The sequence below is a fragment of the Oxyura jamaicensis genome, chromosome 3 (assembly GCF_011077185.1).
Source record: "Oxyura jamaicensis isolate SHBP4307 breed ruddy duck chromosome 3, BPBGC_Ojam_1.0, whole genome shotgun sequence".
NCBI lineage: Eukaryota > Metazoa > Chordata > Aves > Anseriformes > Anatidae > Oxyura > Oxyura jamaicensis.
The window spans coordinates 2,438,329-2,454,910 of record NC_048895.1 but is presented as its reverse complement, the minus strand read 5'-3'; the positions used below and the strand labels follow the sequence as shown (position 1 = coordinate 2,454,910).

The window sequence follows — 16,582 nt, the reverse complement described above, 5'->3', positions numbered from 1 at the left end:
CCCCCCCCCCCCCCCCCCCCCGTTTTTTTTTTGTAGCGAGAGCTTTCTTTTTCAATTTTATTTTGATGAAAGATGAATATTCCCTTTGACTGTACCTGACTACTTGACTAAAATCCCCAGCAGATAACACCTCAGATTCATATCACCATCTTTATTTCCTAAATGAAGACGACTACAGCTACACACCTATCCTGCACCATTAAAAACGTGCCAAAAGAAAAGAGGCAGAAAAAAAATTGTTAGTACAGCTATCACAGCACTCCATTTTTTCCTCAGTCTGGATTTATTGCAAGTCACTATGCTGAAGGAGAGATTTCAGACATCCTGTAAATATGAGAAGTACGTTAACATCATGCAGGTTGCCTGCTGCACACACACAGAAAATTAAAATTAGCTTTGATCCCCACTGGCCTGGTTAGCATAATTCATGAAATTCAGGAAGGAAGGAAACAGGTTGCCTTAAAACTTGATTTTGAAAGGAAACACATTGAAAGTGTTTGTATCAAGCTAATTGTTCGCTAAGGTGTTTTCTAGGCACGTGAGTAACCTCAGCCCCAGTTCTTAAGCCACACTCAGACTGAGAAAGAAGCCTTTAGAAAACTGGTATGATGCAATGGGATAATCAGTAGCTAAAATGCAAGAAATCTGGATTTAAGGTTTAGCTGGTGGCTGATTGATCCTGTCTTGTCATTTGTTCAGCCCATTGTTCGTTCATGCACAAGGTGAAGATCACAATATTTGCTTCCTCGGTAAGTTGTTTTGAGAACTACTGCTAAGTTGTAAGTAACATCCCGGCACTTCCAACAGGTGAGAGCTTACCCAGGTTAACAGCACATCCACTGCTCTTTGCAGGTCTCAAGGTCTCAGCTCCACAAGACCATCACGCCTGTATCAGTTCTCCTTATGAGGACCAGAAACTGAGTCCGACTGCCACCGCTGCAGGAGGGCTGTCATCAGGCAGCGTCCCTCCAGCCGAACCCATGCGACTCCATCCTCAAATGCTGCCTCCAGCCCCTCCTCTCATTTCAAGCAAGAGTTTAGTTCAACATCATGATTCCTCCAGTGAGAGATGTCAGCTTAAAGCTGTCTTCTGCCACTTCCCAACATCTTGTTTCCATCACCTTACTCTAGCCCCAGATTGAACTCCTCCCTATCAAGAAGTATTTGCTTTTAAAACTCTGATCATGCCCAGGCTCTAAACTGCAGAGCCGAGGTAGTAAAAAAAAAAAAAAAAAAAGGAAGGAAAACCCAGAAGAACGAGCTGCTTAAATGAAGAACCACAAATGAGCATTCTTCGAACTTCACACATGCAAAAAAAAAAAAAGCCAACATTTAAGAAAAATAATCACTTTTCCACAAGATCTAATAATTATTCTCATGTGAAGAATAAAGATAATCGATATTACTTTAAGAGAACCATTAGAAAGTTTAAATATGAGAATTCCACGATTTCACACCAAGGCCTGCTTCTCCTTGACCATCGGTAGCTGACTTCGATGTGTTCTGTGCCTTACAAGCAAGCTTCTGGGTTCCCCTTCTGCTGATTTCCAGGAGGAGCTGGCACGTGGCTTTCACAAAGCCTGCACTTTGCTCATTTGATCCAGTTGCTCTCCACCAGGTTGTCCCAGACCACATCTGTCTGTCCAGCAGCTGGAGATCAGAAAAACCCCTCATGCAGAATGGCAGCCCAGTCAGCAGTCACTTGGAGCAGAGGGAGGCGCAGGACGACGCAGGTCAGAATCCATTCACCTTTGGGCAGACTCAGAAGTGGCTGCCAGGAGCAGAGGACAGGCACAATGAAGGACAGCTGCTGGTCTGCTCCTGCGGGACCAGGGCAACAAACACCTCTCTGCAAGCCCATTACCCCCGGCACTCCCTGCCTGGCAGCGCGATGCCACACAGACCGCTGGCAGCACAGCCCCACGCCAGCTGAATCCTGGGGCCCCTCCACAGACCTGCCCCTGGACTGAGCCCTGAGCTACAAACACATCTGGGTTGCTGAAGGGACAGTGCCAACATCAGGAGGGAATGGTCCTGCAACCTGCAAGTCAAACCACTTCTAATTTACACCAGTAAAATAGAGAAACTTATGTTTGCTTATATGCAACAAGTATCTCTGGGGGTGGAAAAAATTGAGCGTTCTTAGATTTATACTCCCCAAATACCCAGATTCCTGGAGCAGTGAGGAAAGTGTCTCTCCAGGACCCTTCCCAGTGTGTTTCACCAGAACAGGGCGCATATTTAGTACTTGGAAAGCTCTGTATCAACAGCCGTGCTAGCGAGCCCAGCCAAGCAGCTGGCTGGTTTACTGTTCATCTGGCTCACAAACTGCTCACCCCCCCGAGGCACCTGGATACTGCACTGCTGGTAAGGACACAGGCACTGTGAGACTCAAGGGTTTGGAATGAAGATGCTCCTGGTTCCCTGGGAAACAGCATCTCCTAACAGACTGAACACGAGCATTATCCGAATTCTTCTCACTCCAGACAGTGATAATCTACTCATCACTTTCATCTCCCATTCCAGGCCTTTCCCCTCCCGGAGTTTCAAGAGCCTCCTGCTTCCTATGCATCTTGATACAATTCTGGGCTGCACTACAAGAACAAATTAATTACAATTTAACAAAAACTTTGGGGCTATTAAAAGCACTTGATTAAAAGTGACAAATTGAGAGCAAGCGTCACCTGACTGCACCTGGTCAACACCTTGTTTCCCTAGTAACAAAGACAAAAAATGCCCCAAACCTCACGTTAGGTTATTACATGTAGGATTGACACCTAACATCAGTTTACTGAAAAAAATACATCTGCTAAGTGCACCTCAGTCAAATGCAGAACAGACGGAACCAAGATGTGCTACACTACAAGTACAGAACTTTTCACATCGATAAATTTAAACAGATAATTTGCCCTCAAAGAAAAAAAAAAAAGCTGTTTCTCTTTCAAACATCCTTCATTAATCCTTCAAATATTGATTTTTCAAATGGGTATCAGAATCATCTCTTTTCATTTTGTTAGAGGAAAAAAAGTATTAAAATAAAAAGCACCACCAGGCAACAGAGCTGGAATAGAGTATGTTGCCCAGGAAACTGACTCCTAGCTTCAGTGCCTACAGTACTCATTCCCAGGTGGCAGTTGATAAGCATTGACTTGTCTTTTAAGTACAATGAACTGCTTAATTTGGGTGGCTGTAGAGTAATAAGGAAAGAGGGTAAGGCAAAGTCCTTTTGAGCTACATCCCCATTTAGACTTCCCCAAGTATCTTTTCGATACTCCATGAGTCTACAACTGGATATAACCATAGGAGTGTGATCAATACAGAGTTAGAATTATCCAACTCATTCTTATCAAAACCAGGATGATGGAGTTGCTTGAGAGGATCAAACTCAGAGCCATGCTTCCAAAATAGCCTGATCAGTCAGTTCCATGCTGGCAGGCAATCCAGCAGTTCATTTTTATCAGCTTGAGTTCAACTTTTCAGTACACTCTAAGAGACAGACATTCTTTTCATTTTATTATTTCCATAAAGGAGGTAAAATATGCAAATAGCAATGCCTGACTGCTGAAGTTAGGATTTATTTTAAATACGCTCAGGATGCTTTTTGTCCTCCCGACATTCCGAAATATTCATGTGCTATGGTAGCAAGCAGTCACCATGTGGGATTTAGCATTATTGATTGGAAAGTAGATCATGTGCCAAGTTCCAACAACAAGGAATAAAGCAAAGAGTTCTTAGCACCTGTACCTGGAGGAGACATTGATTCTGGTATCTTCTGCTGTTTAGTTAAGACTGCAGAGCCTTTGGTCTTGGTGGTTGGAGATCTGGTTAGGAAAAAAAACCGTTGTTGGAATGCTTTGCTTTATTTGCATTAAATCCGTTTTCTTTATGGATTTAATGATACTGCAGAAGCCTACAATTTAAAGTTAACTTAAAGTTACAAAAACCTTTAAAACAGCCACAAGGAAGCAAGATGAACTACAATAAGAGGCAAGGGACTTCATTCAGGGCACTGCAGGGACATGGGTGTTTAGGCATCTTGCTTTGGTCTGGGGATCCAATCTCAGTACAATGCAGATAAAAGAGGTGCAGTGAAATAAATACAGTGACCGTTGAGGCCAAACATTTGAAAGAGGCGTCTCACTACAGATCAAATAAGGTATTTTTTAATACTTGTTTGATATAACAGGCATAAAAGCTCTGGAATAATTTGCTAACCTTGACAAGGTACCAAAAAAAAAAAAAAAAACCTCTCAGTATTGTTGCTCACCACAAGGCTCACTGTGATCTCCTGGATGCAGCACATCTGTTATTCATGACAAGGCTTGAACGCTGTTGTATTTGATTAGTCTAAATAACCATTTAAATAATGATAGACTTCTTCAAAACAATACTATAAATCTTGTAGCCATTTTAACCCTGTGTAACCTGACCTATCTGTACTAATTCACAGCAAAGGAAAAAATAGAAGGTCAAAGAAACATTTAACTTGCTAAAGTATACAAGTGCAACACTGCTAGCCCCCTCCTCTCACCAAGGATGCAGAGATAATGCAAATAAGCCCCAAGTTTTACAGCGGAACTGACAAGTTGAACTAAGACTACTTGTTATTCACAGGCTTTATGTAACTGCTCATCTCTTAGAACAACCTACCTCAAGGCATCAGCTTTCCCGTTCGCAATCAATAAATCTGCAAACATTTCCATGCTGTGCACTACCAAATACTTGTGGACAGATCTCAAATCATGATCCTGACTCTCCTCTGTGTAACTGGAAGAAGTTGAAGCACTAAAAAAGACTTACAGAAATATTACATGTGCATAGAGTGCTATCATTATGGTATGTGCAGGGAGGGTTGGTTGGTTGCTTGATTGCTTTTAGTATATATCCTCGCCCCACATTAAACTTTTATAATTACTTTCCTCAGAACCAACTTGCTGTTACTACCAGTGTATGTCTTTTAGTCCAAGGCCTCCTACAGGCTATCCCTTCCCTTTTCTCATTTTCTTTGGTATCTTTCTCTTGTGATACTGTTGGAAAATCCCAGAACAAGCGATCTGATTTCAGCAGAACTTGAAAAAAATCTCAAAAGCATGGAAAGAGAGAAGGGTGGATTTTTCTTTCTTGTTTATTTAGATATGCTTTTAGATTTCTTGATTGTGAATTCCCCACGTTAATGAAAATCCTTAATTCACGTACACAAAGGAATCAATGTTACTAAAACCCTTCACATTACTTGAGCTTTGCAATAAAGGTGAAGAACAAACTGTGAAGTCCTTGATGAATATCACAAGTCACAGCTAGAGAATAAGAGCATGGGGAAAAAAATGCATCCTCATATGAAAGAGCAACAACCAGAAAAACCATCTTACAAAAGTTAGAAATTGCTACACTGGATCAGACCACTGATGCAATCAGCATTTTAGCCTCTTTTTTTCCTCCATCGGGAATCAGGGCTAACTGGTTTAGATGAAGGCAAACCAAAAAGCTTGCCATTAACAGCAACGGAACAAAGTGTCAGAGTAAAGCTCATTCTGAGTTCATATTACTTAGAAGCTGACGTTTGCCTTAAATCAGATTAGATCCCTTCTCCCAAACGCCAGCGATTTCTGTGGTTTCACACGTTATCTTTCATTTTGTGTTACCCAAAGGAATGCCCGATAATGCTCAGGACCCCGGCTGCCATTGTGCTCTGTATCACTTCATAGCAGCAATAGCCTGGCTAGTCTGCCGGCATGGCTTAAGAGTTCAGTTACAATCGAGTATCCTCTCAAAGCACTCTTCCAAATTCCACAGCACAGTGCTCGATCAGTTTTTCTTTACTAAGGCTTAATGGTGCAGTTATCTTCAGACAGACAAGAACATCAACACTTACACAGGGGGGCTCTTCTACAGCGCCAAGTGTGAGGTTGTGGGAAAGCCAATCATACCACAAATATCACAAAATTCACTTGGAAACCTTTCACCAGTGTGGCTGTCAAGCATAAGGCATACTTCTTTCTGCATTAAGAAGCAAAGTTCGGTGTTTCAGTCCTAGCTGATTCTCTGAAGAGAGCCCACTCGTTAACTATTCAAGAGGAACATGCAGACAAGATTTATATCAAGATCATTACTTGGAGATCATTCTCAATGTTCTCTCAGTAACTATATATCAGTGTATATGACAATAAGACCTAAGACAAGCTATGCTTCAGTTTATTAATTAAGACATGACTTACAAGCTCAGAAACCAATGAACTTTAATTGCTAGTGACATTTCTTATGTACACAAAGCTTTATTATACTTCATTAAATACCCTATAATTGGGAATGCCTCACTGTCCTGCAACACCTGTCACTGCCTATGCACTGTCTGTGTGAATGATGGTATAAAATTTTAACCCCACGCTACACTGACTGCTGTGCTCTTCCCCAGTTGTTAACCCAACCAGCTCCAGTCCCTACACAACCTGCAGCAATTCTCCATTATTAACTTCCGAATATTTTTTTTTAATCTCAAGAAGAAACATTCAATTAATAGATAGAACAGAAAAAAATAACAGGACACCTTTTAATAAAGGCACATAGTATATCCTACAAGGCTCAAGTACTAAAATAAGCAACACTTACCAAGAATTATTATTATAATATTCTAACTCCGCATTAGAATTGTCAAATTCTGTCTCTGGCAATTCAATCACTGTAATATTTCTAATATATACTTTACTATAATAAAACCAATACACAGTAACTCAGGAAGCTGTGCACAGGACGATGTCACATAAGGCCCTGTCCTCCAATTAAAGGTACTCTCTCCCAGCAGGGACTCAGACAAGGCTTTGATGTGAGGACTCTCCATTCCAGCACAAAATAAATAAATAAAATCTACCCACCTATTTCAAGACAACACTAACTGCTCTCCAAACTCTTGATGATTCTCCTGCTGATTTAAAGGCAAACGTCTTGCTTCTTGACCAAACAGGATGAAAATAAGCTTTTCTATTTTTCCAGTACATGCTGAAACAAGCTCCTACTCACCCCTCAGTAAATAAGTTAATTTTAAAAACACACATTGAATAAACTGAAAAACCAATGCATCCCAGGTGTAACACTAATGGAGTCAGGGGATGCCAAGGGCTGGCCTGCAGAGTGCTTGTCAAGACACTGTCAGTAGTGGCCATGATCTGCTGTTAGCCTTTCACCTCTGGAGGTCCTTGTCCAGGCGTAAGAGAGGTTCCAGCAGACTTGGAGCCAGGAAGCAGAGCCGCTGACCTCCCCTTTTCACTGCCTAATGCCTGCAGCAAGGGCACAGCTCGAAGGTCTGAAGGGAGGGCCGCTGGCAGGGCTGCCCCCAGGCCTGTGTCACTACAGCATGACAGAACAAGCAGGGAACAAGTACCTGGCTCCCTGGCAGCAGCTGTACGCTTGTCAGTTCACGCCTACCTTATCACACACAGCCGTCGCAGGCTAGCACAGACCATGTTCTAAAAGGCACATGGTGTGCTGGTGGTGGTTTAAGGACAGCACACCCCATGTAGGAACCTCCTGCCTGCGCCAGTACTTCTGGTGAAAGGGCCACTGCCTCCAAAGACAGGCTGAATTACCGTGAAGTCCTTACTGCAAAGCCAGCATCGTGTAGCACAACATGCCATCTAGGAGAAAAAGGATGGAAATATAAAACCTCTAAGTGGTGACTTCGCACAGTGCTACGGATCACACGTGGCTGTGGTTTACTTGTAACCCCGTAACGGGTGGTGTTCAGCTGTTCTGCTGAATCCTTGCTACACTTCCACCGTAACGTGTGATACCACTGCATCACGGCATCAAACAGCAGCAGAAGCAAACCTCTGCAGTCAGCCCTAGTCTGAATGCCCCAAACCTTTCAGCAGTCGGAGTGCTGGAACATCCACACAACTGTTCGAAACGAGACAAGTTTCTTCACAAAGGGGCTTCAGTCTTTTTATTAACATATCAATACTTTTGCTGGAAGGATGATTCACCACACGCTAAAATACTTACACCCAAACTGGTTTTGTCAGTGAAGTTAAGGCTACGTAAGTGTAAACTGTTCCCACAATCCCCACATGAGTTTCTAGGAGGTTCATCGTTTTGGTATTATAAGCCACATTTTCAACCTGACCAATTACTCCACAAAAAAGTGAGTTTGGTAATAAACGCAGCATGTTCTAATCACATACACATTCACATATCATGCCTCAGTTCTCTTACAGCACGTGATAACTAAAACTGTTTTACAAGTCTGATGCAAAACCTATGGAATTCAACTGAAAGACTCCCATTGACATAAAAGTTTCAGAGCTCTGCAATTAAAATAATGAATGTCTGAAATAAACAGTAGATAAATTCATACTGACAAGCAAAAAATTCAATCCATCCTGTAGCCTTGGCTTACACAACTGATTGCTCTCAGGAGTAAGCAACGCTGTGTCAGGCCTCACATGGCAGATGTACAGTAGTGGGTGCCATCGGGAAGGCTCGGGTTACACGCAGCGTTGTGCACTGTATTCACGACAGGCAAATTACTTCCATTTCAACTGTTAGAAAAATAATGTGAGTAACGCTACGCAGAATGACATCATTTCACTGTTTGGCCAGCAGGATGTGAGCTATTTCCACTGAGAGGGTATCAGGTAATTCAGTAATGTTAGTACAAGTTTTCTCTCACTGCAGCCATACCGCAGTTCCCTCTCTGTATTCAGCGCAGCAAAATAAAAGTGTTTTCTCATTTTATTTTCCTCCTAAGAAGCACATTTATAGCAGGAATTGTTCAAGATTGAAGTCAAGTTGAACTTACAAGTACTCTTGCTCAAGAGGTGCTGCCGCATCTGTTCTCCCAGCCCTCACACCTCCCGCGGTACGTACGGCGTTAGTCAGCAGTTTTACTGCTCTTCATTAATAACCTCAGCAGGAAGCAAAAGGCACATATGAAAGCCTTCTGATATTTTCCTTTCACATAAAAGTCAAAGCCCAGGGTAAAACAAAGGACTGCTTAAAATAGAAAGTTTACAATAAATTGCTTGGAATAAAAAACACCACTTAGATTGCAAATGCTGAAAGCACGTTAATTTATACAGAGGCACTTACACCCCACGTATTTGTGTCAGAGTTAAAGACTGTCATCTATTATTCTAGAGCATAAATGTTCTCTATAAAACATTGTTACCACTGGTATTTTCTCTTCTAATTTCAGCAGTCTTTCTATCCCAAATACCTCTGTGCTCATTAGCCAGAACACTCGAGTGATCACAGCAAAAGACAGTTACCATGCTTTATGTGGGTGGAGCCTTCAAAAAAAAGGAAATACATATGTTTTCTATTAGCAACCATCAAGCCAAACTTAGCTTTCAGACCCCATTTTCTGTCACTCCAAAAGTTGAGGATACATGTTTCAGAAAAGTGTGTCAAATACTGCACTGTTACCTTTTTTTTTTCTTTTTTAAAGCTTTATGAATCTTATCAATGAAAAGTGAATTGTCATACAAGGAAAAATGACAAGAGCAAACCTGTAAGAATAGAAAATGAGGAAAATTATGAAAGAAAATGTTATCACCTCATCCTTTATTCCTTCAGCTGTTCCTAAGGACGAAAGAGAGCTTCCAACCTGCTGTAACTTCTTGTTCCTCATGACAGCTTGAAACACTCCTGAAGCCAAAATGATTAATGCATATACCATACCCTGTAAAGCAGACTTAGCTGCGCATCCTATTTCTGTTGCCACTGTAATATTACATTGAAATGAATTTAGCTTGAGAGTTTGACCACAACCTGCAATGATTCTAACTCCATTCCATGTGTGTTTATACACGAGGTTCTGGCGGATAACCACACGTTACTGGTGGTCACACAGGTGCTAACAAGACCAGAATTTAGGGCAAATTTAGGAACTGTTAGCAACATATGGGAGCCCTCATCCCAACAGAAGTAGCTAGGCTGTTAGCATGCATGCTTTCTAATTAGGAATAGCAATTTCAGGTAGACAGCATAGAACTTTTAAGAATGAGGTTTGATGTGCAGAGGAATGCCTTCCCCTCTCAGATGTGACTTGGAGTTGAGACCGATGGAAACCGGCCAACCCTCACTGAGTTTGTTAAGTTCTGACTACATCATTTTATACGTTTATAAGTCAGAAGATTTTAGTCTTCGCTAGTCATCAGTAAGATCACAAACACTTCACCCTTGCAGCTCAGATGTCAGAGCACAAGTACCATTTGCCCTGCAAAACAACCACACAGGTGTGCAAATGCCTCCTAGGTTGCTACACTCCAAGATTTACAATAAACTAGGTTTCACAGACGTGACAGTTTGCTTACTACATGATTTTGGGGGTAAGAATCAAGAATAGCATCCTTTTACTTTTCTCAATAGAATTTCCAAGCTGTATTCTCATAAGTTCCTCACAGCAGATGCCAAAAAAAAAAAAAAAAAAAAAACCACAGCTCAATGCACAGCTCCCCACCTATAATCAAGGGGCAGGTTCATGCATACAGGTACACAAGAAGTGTGTAAATCAAGATATACACAATGCTTTCCCAACAATAACAAGTGATGACAGCCAGGACTTTCACCATGCTCACGTTAACTGTTCTTCCCCGCGTTTACAGCATCTGACAAAAGCCCCAAACCCAGCAAACCGCCTAGCTGTGAGGACCAAGTATTTTCCTGAAGTTTAAGGCTGGTTCCTCCCAGCAAAGCTGTCAGTTTCCACCACCGACCAAAGGGAGTCCAAGGTCGGAGCAATGCCAGAAGTAAACCTCACCGCCAACATCTATCCCGTGCCTGCATCAAGTTATACAAACATGAAAGAAGAGACGTTTGACAACTCGCTGGTGAGCCAAGTCCTCTGCAAAAATGATTATATTAAGAGCAGGACAGGCAAAACTCTGATTAAAGTCAATAAACAGACTCCCAAATCAGCAGCTGCCATCTCCAGCTCCTTGGGGCTTGAGTCCAAGTTGTACATCAATGAAATACTCTGCACAAAGGACGCCAGTCATCTCATGCTTAAAGTAACAACTGCTTTCACTGCTAATAATACGGCTGCGTTCTCAGCAAGACTATCTGGACCAGAAAAAAAAAAAACAACCCGTCAGAAAGCCCACCATGCTGGGAGCAGAGAAAAACACATCTTTGTCTGTGACTGAATTTTAAAAATAAATACTTAAAACCTTACATCACCTTTCTACATTATCAGCAAGTGGGATTAAGAAGCCACCTTTCTGGTTCCATACTTCACTCTACTTACAGTCAGGTCAATGTACTCATTTTAAACAGAAAGAACCGAATGAAGTACAGTATTTAGGGGAAGTTTTACAAGACCAACTTTTAAAAAGTACGTGTTACACATCTCCACAAAGTTGTCAAGCACTCTCATTAATCATTTTAAAGTGTTTCAGAAGCGCATGAGAAGTCTCTAACACTTACCACTTGGGGGTTTGTCAGCCCTGTCAAATATATCCATTTCACTACTAGGAATCTGGATCTGTCCCTACAGAGAAGGTTAACTGAAGGCATTCTGTAAGTTAAGACAATCATCACAGATAAAACAGACAGATGTAAGAGAGCAACATGATAAATGGTGAGGACAGCACCCGGCACAGGGCTCACTCCCAGGGAGATCCAACAAGTGCTCGGTTCCACCGATGTCAACACAACTTCTTGCAGCTGCTTATAAAATGGAAACACATGAACTCCATCCAAGACAGTTTACTAAGGCAAAATCCTCACTTCAGAGCTTGCCTTCAAATCTTTTGTAAAGGTCTGAGAAACAGGTTTTCACGTATACAGGATGGTAATTTCCTTTACGAAAACATCTCAAAGCACAAATAAAAAACTGGAGCAAACTTCAGAACTTCTGCTAAATCTACAGAAAGTTATTCCAGCAGCACTGTAGGATGTATGAACTTTGAAAACATTTCATTTGCTGTATTTCATTCCTTTCGATAGTGTCATAACTGCCAGGCTTTCAAAACACTGAAATATTTGAATTGTGACTATCTTAAAAATAAGTAGTTAATTGCAATCACTGAGAATACACAGCTCTGAGGAGCTGGCCTGTTTGTCTGGCATTTTTCTGAAGTGCAGCAATAACACCATCACACGCATAAAGCACCTTAAGATCCTCCTTCATTTTTTAATTTGTTATAATTAAACACATGCAAAGTTGAGGCTTTGCAAAGTTGCAGAAGGTATCAGATTCGTTTATACCGAGCCTCACTCTTCATCTGGGTTCTTTCCAAAGTTTATGAAAAAAAGATGTAAGAAGCCTTCCACCACTGAACAGGAATTTTTACAATCTTGAAAGCCTCAGACAAACTAGGTTGGGGTGGAAGTAAAACAAGAGATTTCACCTCCACTCCACTGACTCAAACATAGGCAAGACAAGAAACATAAGCATCTCCCTTCTAAGCAACGTTAAACATAAATCTACCTAGGGACAGGCAGTTTACACCTACCGACCACAGAGCAGGCCCCAGGCCAGGAGCTGCTTCTCTGTACCTTACAGACGAACACTCAAGATCCACTTCTCCATTTTTTAAATCCACCCAACACCTACTGGACAGGCAAACAGGTACACTCCGATTAATTCACTTGCTACAAGAACAATGCTAACACCAGACTTGTTTTCATTTCATATTTTTAAAAAAAACATTACTTTTCCATTAACATCTGAAATACCACTGGAACTGCCTTAGTAGTTTTCAGAGTACATTTTCCCTAAGTTTATCGACCCACCATTCATTCCGTTGTATATACTTCTGTGGTGAGGGGAAAGGTCATCTGTTACTTGTCTCCTGAGGGTACCTTCTCTGCTGCCTCCACTGAGATGTTTGAGATGCTCCGGGCTCCCTCCATAGTGTTGCTTGAGATGCTCAGGGCTCGTACCCCGCACCTTGTGGAGATGTTCTGTACTTCCACTCAGCGTGTGCTTTTGAAGATGATCTGGGCTGCTACTGCTGTGCTTTTGATGCTCAGGGCTGCTACCAGGCCTCTGCTTTTGAAAGTGTTCAGGGCTACTACTCAAAACGTGCTTTGGGAGAGTTTCTGGACTGCTACTGCTGTGCTTTTGTTGTTCAGGTGCTTTGACAATGGCTTTGTGATGCTCTGGACTTGGTCCTTTCAGGTGAAGATCAGGACTGCCAGAACCCCTCGGCTTCTGGAGGTGCTCGGGGCTGATACTCCTGTGCTTCTGATGCTCTGGGCTTCCTTCACCCCGTGTTTTTTGGAGATGTTCTGGACTAGTACTTGGATGATGTTTATGATGATCTGGACTATCTGTGCTTCCCGTGCTGGAAGTGCTACTCCCATCACCGACATCTCTTATGTAAGCACTCGTAGCAGTTAATTGGCACAGGCTGATTTGGCTGTCAATAGAGCTCCGGCTGCCAGCTCCACCACTCTTCTCCTCATCCAGCAACACGCACAGTTCTTTCAGCTCCAGGTTCTCCTTAACCACTTCTTCTTGTCTCACCTCCAGTTCCTTCAGCTTCTGTAAGTATAAGGCAACCTCTTTGTGCATGATGCTCGCGCTGTATCTGCCCAGTCTCTGCCACTCACGGGACACCTTCTTGCCTTTCTGCCTGTCATCATCCAGAAAGCAGCAAAGGTCCCTCAGTTCTTGGTTATCTTCCTGCAGCTTCTGATTGATATCCTTTAAAAGAAAGAGAATCATGACAGGGAAGTGTCTAAAAGAATCAATGTTACACCATCATATTATACAAGCCAGTGCCATAAACCCAACATCTAAGCACTCAAGCAAGGCATAAATAATTGTGTAGATCTGGCATACAATATCGTGCTTCAAACAAAGCTGCTGCCCAGCAAAAAAGTGAATATAGCATGGAGCTAACCCTGAGGGAATCAAATGCTAACTTCTGATACAGCATAAAAATTGTGTGAGTTTAATTCATGCTCATCCTAAACATCAGAGTAATTTAGGTCCCAAATTGGGCAAAGATCATAAGCTCTCTCATGAGGATCTCATTCCCTTGAGAAATACTCACATACAAGTTACTGCCGAATGCGACCTTAAGGTACATCAGAAATTGTAATCTCGATTATTAACATTTACAGCCCCTATTCCCTAAAGCATATTCACACTAAAAAGCAAGAGATTTAAGATATTTGGGTTTTGTTTGATTTCACTCCAGATTTCCATAAGAGAACCTTGTAAATCGCCACTTTACCAGCCTTGCTTCAACCACTCTGAAATAACTAATCTGCTTTAACAGATTTTTCACTCCTAGTAAAACAAAGAATGTGATTCCACGCCCTTCTCTAAGCGAGGACCCATCTGAAGCAAAAACGTTCAAGCTACTACTATAAGCAGAATAACATGCCAAAGAAAATACTTTCACTATTTCATGCTCCTAGTTCTACTAAACTGGCTTGTGACCATATTTATCTTTCTCTCATCTAAATGTTCATCCCTCCTTATGTACAATATTACAAGTAGAGATTAGCCACAATTGTCAAAAATGTAGCCTTACAAAAAGCCCATTTTAGCACAGTTTCTTCAGAAAATGAAGCTTCTGCAGCACCACCAGATGTGTGCATGCCTGCACGCATTCTATCCTCTGAGAACAACTTGGAACTTGAGTGATTAAAACCCAGATTCAACAAAGGAGAAATCTCAACGAGGCTACACGGTAGCCTCAGAAAATCTATGCTGGAGAGAAGTATTTAAAGTGATCCCATGGTAGCATAGATGAGTTTGTGTGGAAGCCCTCAATTCATCAGGCGGAAGCAGGAAGCACTGAGACCAGGCATCGCTGGTCACCGTTCCCCACAGCTCCATTCTTTCACGTGGGACAAAAGAGGGCTTAAAGCCTTGTTTTCTCAAATTCCTTTCAAAAGTTCCAGCTGAGGCAGCTGAACAAATGGAGGAAGTTAAACATCACTCCGGGTGTTGAGCACGGAGAGAGGAATTTGTCACTCCTTCCTACACATCTTGGTGCGTCCTGTTACTTATCCAGCAGATAAATAAATCCATACAATGGCACAACACCTTCACACAGAGCTGGGAGAAAGATACTGTTGCTGTAATTTAACTCGCTTTTAAAACATGAGGTCACCGACATGCTGTCACTGACAGGTCTCACCCCCAGACACCACTTATTCCCAGTAGGCAGAGGGGACTCACACAGACACCCTCGCACTCCGCGGAACGGGAAAACCTGAGAGACAGGAACACTCTTCCCCCACATGCTATTTATCTTACATCATGCTACTATCGAGGATGCTTTCTCAATAATTTACTTGTTTACAGCCACTCTGCCAATCAAGACTGCTGTTCTGATACGCTCTCACATAAAAATGTGAAAGCCCCCACTGCATCTGGGTCTTCTCCCCTTCCCTCCGACTTCACCTCACCAAAGGAATTTCTGAAAACAATCTCTTTTCTCAAAGCAGCAAGACAGAAGGTGTTTGCAGTCATGCCTGCCTTGAGCTAACTCTCTGGGTCTGTAATGCACCTGTACATGCTACAGCAGGGTAATTACCTGTCACGCTCTCTCCCCGGCCATAGGAAGCAGAGAAGGAAACATTAGGGACTACGATTCTCACTCAAGCAGAGAGTTAAATCAAGAAGGGGTAAATCGTTACAGACTTGGTCTGCCTCTTGGCATAGCCCACAGAAGATGCCACTGAGGGTGGCATGATCAGAGATGCGTTACCATCAGATGTCCTTCTCACCCAGCAAACTGTGGACTGCTTCTGGTCACCCCCAGCCAAACCCCTGGGTATCTCACCACATCCTGGGCATGGCCGGCTCTCTGAGCAGCCTGCCAGGCTACCCGACAGTTCGGTAAGCCACCCTAAAACAGCGGCAGCAAGCTGCGTAACCCAAGCAAAGGCTTTTGATGCCAGCGGCTCCGCACGCTGGGCTCTTTCGCACGCACCCTATGGTGCCGCTTAACCCGGCTGCGACCCAGCGGGGCTGGCTCCGCTACGGGCGGCACGGCACGGCCCGGGCGCTACCTTGAGGCCGCGGATCTCGCCCAGGTGGAGCTGGAGGCGGCGGTTCACCTCGCGGATGAGGTTGCTGTGGTCCAGCATCGCGCTCATCTTCTCGGCCTCGGCGCGGCGCAGGCTGCGGATCAGCTCCTCCTTGCTCCACTTGAGCAGCTCCTCGTCCGACACCTTGGACAGGTCCTCGGCCGCCGCCGCCCCGCAACTTTCCGTCGCCACTTTGGCCATGGCGGCGGCCGGGGGGCACCCCGCCGCGGGGGGCGGCCGGTGCTCGCGGGGGGGGCCCGTCGGGGCGCGGGCAGCGGAGCCCGGCCGAAAGGAGGAGGAGAAGGCGGGGGGGGGAAGCCGAGCAGCAAACTTCCCCGGTCGGGAAAGGAAAAAAGTAAAAAAAGAGGAAAAAGAAAAAAAAAAAAAAAAAAGGGAAAAAAAAAAAAGAGAGAGAGAGCAGGAACCCTGCAAGCTTGGCTCTCTCCCCAGGCGCACGGTGCCGGCGCGGCTCGGTAGGGCAGGGCAGGGCAGGGTACGCTATGCTATGGCACGGCACAGCCCGGCACGGCTCGGGCGGGCGCGCCACGGCCGCCGGCTTTTCAGCGGGGCGCGCCGCCACGTGCGGGCCCGC

General features: G+C 43.6%; 1 protein-coding gene across 13 annotated transcripts in view; it reads right to left on the bottom strand.

Moving 5' to 3' along the window:
* The window catches only part of CCDC85A (coiled-coil domain containing 85A), a 122,787-nt gene that overhangs the window by 59,238 nt on the left and 46,967 nt on the right, over positions 1-16,582 (bottom strand). For 8 of the 13 annotated variants that reach the window (XM_035320819.1, XM_035320831.1, XM_035320818.1 and 5 more), the window contains one exon: positions 12,730-13,645. In XM_035320819.1, coding sequence (XP_035176710.1) covers positions 12,730-13,645 — 916 coding nt within the window. Of the gene's footprint in view, positions 1-3,744; positions 3,822-12,729; positions 13,646-15,972; positions 16,386-16,582 lie in introns of those variants that run through there. The other 5 variants (XM_035320828.1, XM_035320829.1, XM_035320830.1 and 2 more) reach the window with 2 other exon arrangements.